Genomic DNA, 10,788 nt, shown 5'->3' with positions numbered 1-10,788 from the left:
AAACACCACTTCTTTTATGCACGTTTTCTCCAAGCTAACGGCTAACTTTATTGCATGAAGGGATGCGCCGTTATGCAACAACGGGGAGATTATGCTTCTCTTTGGGTAATCTTGATTTTATAACACTTGTAGTAGTTTTTAAATAACGTGTATGCATATATACGCCTAAATATTGTTATCCAATATATCTACTGCAGTTTCACATTGGATTGCTGGTTTGAAATTTACTTTTATTATTATTAATATTATTATTATTATTATTATTTTAATAAACATTTATATTAAAACTTATCTGGTGTTTTATTCCTTGTTTTTATATTCGCCAATTAAAACAAAAATCAGACATTTGGTTAATTGCTTTATATGACAACATGTGTAGGTACACCTCATGGACACTTCAATAGGTACACTACACGAGGTAAAAAAAAAATTGAATAAATAAATAAAGGGTTATTTGCACAATAAAAGCACGTTAAAGCATTTTCTCACACCTGGGATCAAACCAAGCTCTTACCGAGCAAGAGCCTGTGTCACTAACCAGTCAGCTGTTTCGACACGATAGGCTGCTGTCGAATGCACTGTTTTGTACTAGTGATGTTGAAGGAATGGGGCCGAAATACAAAAAGTCCTGCCTAGCTACAAAAAAAGATATGCTCAAACCTCATTGAATAAAGTACATAAGCAGACAAGTATATTCACATATTAAATAAATAAAAGAAACATTTTAAGCATATAATTATACCTACACACCAAATCAATAAAGAAGACATAACTAGACATTTTTGATAAGTGGTGATGAGAAAGGTTTTTATAACTTTATGATCTGATATATATTTCTGAGCACTTTGAAATAACAAATGACTTTTAATATATTGCCTAAACAGCTTAATGACCCTTAAGGAACTGTGTAATGCATGCCTGATGTTTTTTCTCTAAATCATGGACACGGCCAGAGTCATCTTGACCGTTCAGTACTTGATTGTGTAATGCTAGACGCCAGTTTTTTATTACTACTGAATCAACCATGATATTTCCCTAATAAAGTGGCCTGTACACTTGAAAATGGCGGTGTACCTAATGGAGTGTCCGTGTGATTCCCTCGTTAAGTGCACCTGCGTGAAAAGTTTTAGCTCCCGCAGAACGTGAAAGAAGCTAAAAGTTTTCACGCAGGTGCGCTTAACGAGGGCACTTGGAAAACATGTTGGAACGCGGCCCCGAGGACTAGCGCTTGACACCTGTGACCTTTGACCATGATATTTCCTTAGTAAAGTGGCCTGTTATTCGGTACACTTGAAAATGGCGGTGTACCTAATGGAGTCTCCAAGTGACATCACAGATCAAACAGCCAATCAGAAAGTGGGGGTGAGGGCGGGTGTGGCACTTTTCACTTTCATTTAAGCTTTTTCCCTATTGAAGTGGCCTGTGATTAGGTACACCTCATGGACACTACAATAGGTACACTACACAAGGTAAAAAAAAAAAAAAAAAAAAAAAAAAAGAATACATAAATAAGAAAGTGTAGCGAACGATTCGGTGAACGATTCTTTTGAAGAAATATTTTGAGTGAACCGATTCTAAAGATTCAGTTCACTTAACTGGAATGCACATCACTAGTACAAAACAGTGCAGACGACCATGGGCTGCCAGGTGGAAATAGCCGACTGGGTAATGACACGGGCTCTTGCATGGTAAGAACTTGGTTCGATCCCAAGTGTGACAAAGCACCTAAATGTTCTTTCATTGTTCAATTAACCATTTAGTTAATCTTTTTTTTTTTTTATACCTCGTGTAGTGTACCTATTGAAGTGTCCATGAGGTGTACCTACACATATTGTCATATAAAGCAGTTAACCAAATGTCTGATTTTTATGTTTTAATTGGCGAATATAAAAACAAGGAATAAAACACCAGACAAGTTTTAACATAAATGTTTATTAAAAATAATAATGATAATATTAAAAGTAAATTTCAAACCAACAATCCAATGTTAAATTGCAGTAGATATATTGGATAACAATATTTAGGTGTATATATGCATCCATGTTATTTTAAGTGTTATAAAATCAAGATTACCCAAAGAGAAGCATAATCTCCCCGTTGTTGCATAACGGCGCATCCCTTCATGCAAGAAAGTTAGTTGAACAATTCATTTGAACGAATCTTTTGAGTGAACTGATTCTAAAGATTCAGTTCACTTAAAAGAACTGGAATGCACATCACTAGTAAATCGGAAGGCGAGCTCAGATCAGGTTAAAAAAAACCATCAAAGAATAAATGTATTTCTTGTAGCCAGTAGCTGGCGCTACTACCACGATAGAAACATACATGTATTCAGCTAACTTACACACCTCGAGTGTTTTACTACAGTATCAAAACATTATTTTCTAAAAATTGTTTTGTAAAAAATCACTTAAATATGATCTTGGCAATTACACATCTAATTATGTAGCATTTTCATAACAGCTGTTAAGTGTAATGCTGACAATATACATCTGTCGTAAAGGTTTAATATGTATAACAACAAAAAAGGACGACTGTGGAGCAAAAACGACCAAAAAGCACTAATACTTTACTGTAACTCGGATGTTTGTGGCGCTAAAAATGGTGGCCATGTGAGACGAATGATGCACTAAGCATAATAGCAATTTCCCTGGCTGACACACGTGCACACGCATAAAAAAGTTCAAATTCAATGTGTAGTTGATCACACAGTTTTATTATTATTGCTGCTTTTTTTATGGCACAAATAATAGAAACAATAAAACGTGTCATTGTCACTATGTTGTAGCATGCAAGCTTTTTCCTTTTAAATCTCTGAAACATCACAGGACAAGCAGGATCACGCACACACTACGAAATTCTGAAGCTGCTTTGTACACTGAGAAGATTAAAAAATCATTGTCATCACACACTAACAAGTCAGATATGAGAAATCATAGCAATAATTCATAATAAAAAAACCTCAGGCATCAGAAATATGAAAAAAAAAATGGACCAATGGGGGTGACCATGAAATAATTTAAACATTGATGACATTCATCCTTTTCGTGGTAGTATTTACACAATGTATGTGCATTATACACGCACACACATACACACATACATATATTAGTATATGTATATAGTAGTAAATAACAGTAGTCCATCCTTACAACACACACACGCAAACAAACAGGGCTGCATTCTGAAGAACGCTGTGCAAATAACAGTTTTTCTTTCTTTTTCTTTTTTTTTTTAAAACACCTTGATCACAAATGCCTTTGCCTCCAAAATGCTGGCTTTTGTGAGCTTTACAATAACTCCTCACAGGACCTGCCGGCAAGAAACCACCACCACTGTGTGTGTTGGGGGAGTTTTGTCCCAAAAACAACAAAACACAAAATAATCTTGAAGGTTTTGTGTTAAAAGGACGAGTAAAAAGTTCCAAGGCATCAAGAGCGACAACTCTTTGAGGCCCTGGTGATGACTGAGCAATGCTTGGACTGGTTGGATGCTACACAGTGAGCTGGGGATTAGTCGAGGCGCTGTCAATCAAACGGAGAGTTGGTCAGTTGAGGAGTTGCTTTGTGTTTGTGTTTATATGGACTTGGAGGAGTCTTGTTTGCTGATGAGCACCTCCAGAAGGCGCAGCTTGGCCTTGAGCCTTTTGTAGGCTCCATACTCATCTAGCATGGGCTCACGGTCCTCCTTCTGCACGTTCCTAACGAGGTCGAAGGACAAAAACAAAGTAAAATCAAACAAAATACAAATAAAGCAAATACATTTGATTGTTTTTTTTAACGTTACTATTAATGCTGTTTACCTTTTGACATACATGTACGACTGATTGAAACCACTGACGATGGAACAACATATTGATATTACAGTGATCCCTCATTCATTGCTGATAACTGGGTCCAAGAGAGGATAGGTGAAAATCCCTGACAGAGTCAATATTTTTACGATTTCTGCACATGACTTTATTGTATTTTTAAACACTTTTGAAAGACTTTAAAGTTAAACATTCTTTAGGGCTCCACTAAAACTTACAAAGTAAAAAAAAAAAAACTACTGTAAACGTGTCACGGCTCTGCTATGCTCTCGCCGCGCTGGTCCGCGCAGATCCAATGTGGAAATGCGCGTGCTAACCAGTGCTGATCCCTGCCACCAGTGCTGCTGATTCTGTCGACGCGAACAAAGTGGAAGAGTGGATACGTAGCGCGACTGCGGGAGGCTGAGATAAAGCGTGGTTAGAACTGCTCTTACAGCTCTAGGCCAATCAGCGGCAAGAATACAGATCAACATGTTCCCATTGGTCTCGTTTCCTCTACCAGCCATTAGTATGCTGTAAAGTCAAATGGGCATACAAAGCCCCGCGCTCCAAATGACGTCGCAAAAAGCAGCGATGCACCGAAATATTCGCAATATTTAATATTCTTAAAAAACCCGCGATGCACTGAGGCCGCAAAAGACGAACCGCGAAATAGCGAGGGATCACTGTATATTGTTTGAATTTTCTTTAGGTACCCTAAACAAGGCTTGAAATCCTAAACTAAACTAAACTTACCCTCAACTAAAACCAGGAAACTGGCTTGACACACATTTGAAATGCTTGAAACCATACCCTATGTCATGTACCTGCCATTCCGCTTATAGAATTCCTCTTCAAATTCTTTGATGGTCTTCCTCAGTTTCTTCTTTTCTGCTCTGGCTTTCCACAGCTGTTCCAGCAGCTCTGGCCTAAGAGGCACATACACAGGAAGTGATGTCACCATCATCTGGACCATGAGTTCTTTGTGTGCGTGCATGCATGCATGTTCTCACATGGACGAGGCGTTAGAGCTGGACAGTCTCAGGTCGAGTGCCATCTTCCCAGAGCCTTCCTCCATCTTGGTCCTCATGGACCCCCCTGCACTGGTTTCCATGGCCATGATGACCTCTGAACCTTGCATTTCTCCTCCGCTGCTCTCTCCTTCCTCCTCCTCCTCCTCCTCTTCATCCTCCTCATTGTAGTCTTCCTCCTCCTTCTTGTCTTCCTCTTTGTTGTCATCTTTTTCTCCTGCCACTTTCTGCTCCTCCTCCTCCTCTTTGATCTCCTCCCAGAAGTGAGCCGTCTCTCCCTCGATGATTGGCTGGAGGGTTTGGCTCCGTCTCTTACTGGAGGGAGACACCTGGCGGTGGTGGTGGGGTACATGTTAATATGTGCTTATTGTCACTAATGCTAAGTATGCTAGGGCTACATGAAAAAGTTTGATTTCATCCCTGCTGGGGAGGCAGTGCTTTAAGCTCCGTCACCTCGCGGTCAGCATTGATTCATAGAACCGTAGCTACAGTTTCAATTTAATACGCAAATGCTAAAATGATGATATAGCTTATGCGACGTTAATGCCAAAGATGCAACAAATTATGACTATATACAGTGCCTTGCGAAAGTATTTGGCCCCCTTGAACCTTTCAACATTTCGCCACATTTCAGGCTTCAAACATAAAGATACAAAATTGTAATTTTTTGTCAAGAATCAAGAAGTGGGACACAATCGTGAAGTGGAACGAAATTTATTGGATAATTTAAACTTTTTTACCAAATAAAAAACTGAAAAGTGGGGCGGCCCCTTTACTTTCAGTGCAGCAAACTCACTCCAGAAGTTCAGTGAGGATCTTTGAATGATCCAATGTTGTCCTAAATGACTGATGATGATAAATAGAACGCTCCTGTGTGTAATCAAGTCTCCGTATAAATGCACCTGCTCTTTGATAGTCTCAGGGTTCTGTTTAAAGCGCAGAGAGAACCATGAAGACAAAGGAACACACTAGGCAGGCAGGTCCGAGATACTGTTGTGGAGAAGTTTAAAGCCGGATTTGGACACAAAAAGATTTCCCAAGCTTTAAAAATCTCAAGGAGCACCTCACATCCCATCATTGCGTAGATCTCAAACTCAGGACCGCAGTATTCATAAAAGAGCAAACAAATGCTCTGAACGCGGTTCTAGAGAGACCTTGTGCACTGTACACTAAAGGTCTTTGGGGACACAATATTAGGTTAGCGAATAGCACTGGCTTCTTGTGGTCTCTCTGGAGGTGTTCCTTCCCCTCGTCGGCATTTTGTCGTAACGATGCATATTCGAAGTGTTGCTTTATTTGCTGCCATCCGGGGTTAGTAATAGTTACTTAGAAGAAAGGAGCTATAAGTGCTAACAAGTGCAGATACTGACGCGAAAGCTAATCATACCAACTGATGTGAACAATGTTATTATTGATCCAAACGATACTCACAGTGACCGGCGTGATGGTGACTCTGGTGAGCATTTGCTTAATCAAACGGTAACGCTCGTAGAGAGGCTTCACCACCAGACGCTCCTCGTGAGTCACCTGACACCAAACGTGAAGAGGATCCGTTTTAGCATACACACCGGCCGACTCGACAAGCCAGTTTGTACTGCACGTGAACTGACCGGTCGCCCGTGCAGGCCCTCATAATGCAGCAGATTCTTTTGGAGGACGGTCTTCTCACAGGATAGTTGTTCTTTTGTCATCTTCTGCGGTGAGCACCATGTCATCTTAGGCCACTGCCACTAAGGCTTCACTCCACTAAGGCTGCACTCAGGCTTAAGCGTCTCACCTTGATGTCGTCGGGCCAGCCGTCCTCCTGGCGCTTGCTGATCACGCGTCGCTGGATGAGCTCCATAGTCTCTTCACGGGTGGGATGTGGCGCCGAGGCCTGCTGCACCGCCGTCTGCTCCAGCGTAGAGCCAAAGCTCTTAGGCAGCGTGTTGCTGCGAGGACGAGTCTGAGGACCCAGCTCGCTTTCGGCGCGCTGTTTGGCATCTGCACCAACGACCAACAACAAGGACAAGACCATGTCGGAAAGGTTCCGAGTGAAACACCGTTTGAGCTTGAGTTGATGTCGACCACACATGGACAACATGTCAATGTCAACATGTTAGACATGCATGCAGCACGCAACACTGACGCACACACACGTGACTCTGTAACATTTCAAGTTGTTGGACCCAAATATCGGTATCGTGATGACTTGAAACACGACTGCTACAACCCTGACCTAGACTTGAGTCCTCACCTTAAAACTCTAAATTGGGTTTCGACCTTCAGTCATGCTTGTAAACTAATTTTGAAACCATAACGTGAGCTCTGTTGTCAACATCGCTCGCAGAGATCCAATGAGAGTGTGACGTGAATTCTTGTGGGGAAATGTGGACAACTAAAATAAAAAGCAGGTCAATGCAATGCACGTCCGTGGTTGTGAAAGGTCGCGGTCTCACTCATTGCCGTTGATGTGCTTGAAACTGCATGCCATCGCAGTAATGGTTCCAGCAGCAGAGCATCGGTGCACTCGCCGCTACCAGAGAGGTGCAGCGGGTGAGAGTGACAGTCACGATTGGATCTCTAATTACATAACATTTTATCTTGGATCTTTTACCGTACATATGTATATTTTTAATGAGTCCTTGCGTCTACTGCGGGCTATAAAAGCAGCTTAAATATCCGCGAGAAGCATTTGATGTGGCAAGATAGTGCAGTACACCAGGCTTGTATAAAAATGAATGACAATATTGTTTACTTTGGAGTGTGAGAATACACCAACCTAAAAAAAATACCAAGCTGGGCAAACCTAATTGTCACACATTTTACCCCACCCCCCAAAAAATGTATCAAATAATCAATAAATAAATATTCAATGAATGATTAATAGCATTATTAATTCTAAAAACATTGGTTTGTGGCAGCCCTATTGTATTTACAGTACTATAACTTTATGTCTTTGGCCAGCTCTGTCTAAATCCAGGAAATGACCGCGTGCAGCACAGTGTCAATCAGATGACAGCGATGACAAACCCCCATAGCACTGACGCTTTATCACCCCTTCTGAGATATTCCTTAAAAGCGGAACAATTGTAACACTTGGGCCCTGAAAAAGTGAAAACGTGGGAAAGTGGAACCGGGCTAATGAAAAAGTGTCTAATCCTTGTTTGACAACAACTTGAGGATGAACCCTAATCTTGGGCTTTAAACCATAATTTGAAATCCTAACCCTCATTTAAAACCTACCCTGATTTAAACCCCAAATTGGAACCCTAGTTTAAAACAATACTTGGAGAGCCTAAACGCAGGTTTGAAACCCTCATTTGAATACGAGACTTTAAACCCTGACCCAGGCTTGAAACTAGAAAATATGGACAAATGTGTGGGTGTGGTTCTGATGAATTATATAATTGTTTTGTTATAAATAACCCCAATGACAACTTTAACAGCTTGAATGACATTAAACACATGACTACACATAACACACAGTCACACACGCGTACACACCCACAGAGCACATGTCCACGTGACGGAAGCGGGATGCTCTCACAGTGCCACCTGACAGTGGACGCATCTACTTACGGGCACTCTGCTACTTACTGAGGTGACACGGGCCCAAGTGTGGGGCGAGTGTGCAATGTGAGGGGGGCGTGGGGGCGGGCGGCGCAGGGTAGCGCCTGTGTGAATGGAGCAAAGCCTGGTGCCTCAGCGTGCTCCTGGGAAAAAGGTGGTGCTGGCGTCCTGGGTCGGTCAGTCGAGAGAGGAAGGAAAACGGAGAGCGGGTTCTTGGGTTATTCACAAGACAAATGTGGCGGTCTCCGCCGGGGAGGGAGCGCTCGCCTCGCCTAGGGAAACCGTGAGCTTGGGCGCCACGTGTCTGGTGCAATGACATCCATGGTACAAATTCATGAGTTTGCAATTTCACAGACGTCCCACTGAAGGGTGGATTTGTGAGAGCCACTGGTTAGTGCTGCATTCATGCAGTGGGCCTGCACGCGTGTTTGTGTCTGTGTGTGGCCATGGCACAAAACACTCGCAGCTCATACGACATACACACATACATACTCATACGTGTGAGGAGTGTCTACCTTTGATCTGCCGTCGGATCTTGGTGAGGTCTGTCATCCACTTGAGGACTTTGGTGTTAGCTGCCTTGTCGCCATGAGAAGGCTGCACACACCAAATGGAATGATGACATCAAACTTGTGTTACATAACAGTGAATGTCAAATCAATTGAATTTACTATAGGCGAACTCCAACGTTTTGAAATAGTAATAATAATAATAATGGAATGTAGAGAATATGCTTTACATTTTTTGTGTGTTTCTTGCTCATTGCATTTTCTCTTTGTACCTTATAGTTCTTCTCCTTCTCAAATTGCTCCTCAAACTGTTTGATCTTCTTCTTGAGGTGTTGAAGCTTCTTGGTGAGCTGGTGCATCACTGGGTCGCCTCCTTTCAGCGCCTCCTTGGAGCCGAACGACGCTCGCCTCGGCCTAAAGAGGATGCAACCGGGTCAATCAATTGTGGGAAGTAAAAAAGGAAAGCATTCATGGGCCCATGGAATGCGAGATGTGGAGCCAAAACCTCCTTCCGCCAGTGAGAGCATTGAAGAGGAAATGTGGCTGGGTATTCCAGCATAATAATGATGGTTTGGTATAGTTAGCTTTGAAGTAAATGTTCACAGCATTATTAATTATATCAAGTAATCTTATTAAATTATTAAATCGTTTTTTGTTTTTCCATCTGAGCCAACGGCATATTGCAGCAGCAAAAATAATAAATGATATAATAAAAAATAAATTAAAAAGTGCATTAAATCTAGGGGTTTATGGTATAAGACCAAATTGAACACCGTAATTAATAATTGCAGCTCGTTAGGGATCCACCTCTAGCGAGCTATACAGAACTACACAGTAGTACAAAATTTACAGTGAAAAAAGGTACATTACTTTCTGCTTACTTTACATATACGTAGGTTAAGGAGTTCAACCAGTAGTTACACCTTTAGTATTGTCTTTTTCTTTGGTCTGTATTTTCACCTGTGGGCTTTGGTGGGCGAAGTGGCGTCGGCATCCTGCTGCAGGAAACGCTGAGCGCCGTGCACGCCAAAGTCCAGGAAGCGGCGCGCCAGGTGGTGTGGGTGCGAGCGGGAGGATGAGGGCGAGGCATCCTCCCGCTCGCCTTCGCCGCCACCCTCATCCCCGTCATCCTCCAGGTGCAGCAGGGGGAGGGGAACCATGCGGCCCGCAAGGGGGGACAACTGGGCCTCGCCGCTCTCGCTGTCGTTCTGCCACGACTTGAAGGCTGGAACCGGTTCTGCAGGAGGACAGGAATGGAGAACAGGTCTTAAACGTTCAGTTGGTGTGTTCAGGCAATACGAGAGGCTTTGAACAGTTAGGGCGGGAACACAAAGGGAAATCTGCCAGGGGAAGAAGAAAAAGGAAGAACCAGGACAACCAACAAAGCCCTTTCACAATGTTCCCAGTGGGGAGCAGGATGGAAGGCAGAGAGGATGGATGAGTGAAGTCGTGTTGGTCGGTTGGGCAGGTGAGAGGTTGGGTCTCATCTGAAACAACCACTCACCTTGGCCTTCTTTCTGTAGGTGCATGCATGAGAAGTCTATGGAAGGAACGTGGACATGATGGTGAGGAGATGTAGGTGGTGGTGCTGTTTGGATGGAAGGAAGAGGAGAGGAAGAGGAGGAGAAGACGAGCGATAAGCTCAACCGGCCGGCAACATTCGGTCATTGCAAAACTGCGCTCTGCTGCGTCATTACAAACAATCATAGGAGGTCATTTAATGGTCTGACACTGTAACATCACTGAAAAAGATGAGCAGCGGTATGCATATACACACGTGTCTTGGTAGTAAATTACTCACATTTAAATTAAATATCTTGTAGCTTTTCTTTCAAAGGTAACTAGAAAGTGAGATAAGCCTACAAAGCTTTCTTAAAGAAAGAAAGTCACAAAAGGAGTGGGAGGA

General features: G+C 42.5%; 1 protein-coding gene across 6 annotated transcripts in view; it reads right to left on the bottom strand.

Moving 5' to 3' along the window:
• Nucleotides 1–2,695: 2,695 nt before the first annotated feature.
• The window catches only part of fam13b (family with sequence similarity 13 member B), a 43,410-nt gene continuing 35,317 nt past the window's right edge, over nucleotides 2,696–10,788 (bottom strand). For 2 of the 6 annotated variants that reach the window (XM_049761934.2, XM_049761964.1), the window contains exons 14-24: nucleotides 10,387–10,470; nucleotides 9,843–10,119; nucleotides 9,155–9,296; nucleotides 8,889–8,970; nucleotides 8,401–8,541; nucleotides 6,599–6,804; nucleotides 6,432–6,515; nucleotides 6,253–6,348; nucleotides 4,804–5,150; nucleotides 4,618–4,719; nucleotides 2,696–3,700 (exon numbers count right to left, since the gene is read on the bottom strand). In XM_049761934.2, coding sequence (XP_049617891.1) covers nucleotides 3,577–3,700; nucleotides 4,618–4,719; nucleotides 4,804–5,150; nucleotides 6,253–6,348; nucleotides 6,432–6,515; nucleotides 6,599–6,804; nucleotides 8,401–8,541; nucleotides 8,889–8,970; nucleotides 9,155–9,296; nucleotides 9,843–10,119; nucleotides 10,387–10,470 — 1,685 coding nt within the window. In that variant the 3' untranslated portion in view covers nucleotides 2,696–3,576. The remainder of the gene's footprint in view (nucleotides 3,701–4,617; nucleotides 4,720–4,803; nucleotides 5,151–6,252; nucleotides 6,349–6,431; nucleotides 6,516–6,598; nucleotides 6,805–8,400; nucleotides 8,542–8,888; nucleotides 8,971–9,154; nucleotides 9,297–9,842; nucleotides 10,120–10,386; nucleotides 10,471–10,788) is intronic. The other 4 variants (XM_049762085.2, XM_049762168.2, XM_049761947.2 and 1 more) reach the window with 3 other exon arrangements.

Source organism: Syngnathus scovelli, chromosome 1, assembly GCF_024217435.2.
Source record: "Syngnathus scovelli strain Florida chromosome 1, RoL_Ssco_1.2, whole genome shotgun sequence".
Lineage (NCBI taxonomy): Eukaryota > Metazoa > Chordata > Actinopteri > Syngnathiformes > Syngnathidae > Syngnathus > Syngnathus scovelli.
Note: the sequence above shows the minus strand (reverse complement) of the source record. Positions and strands in the feature narration are given on the sequence as shown.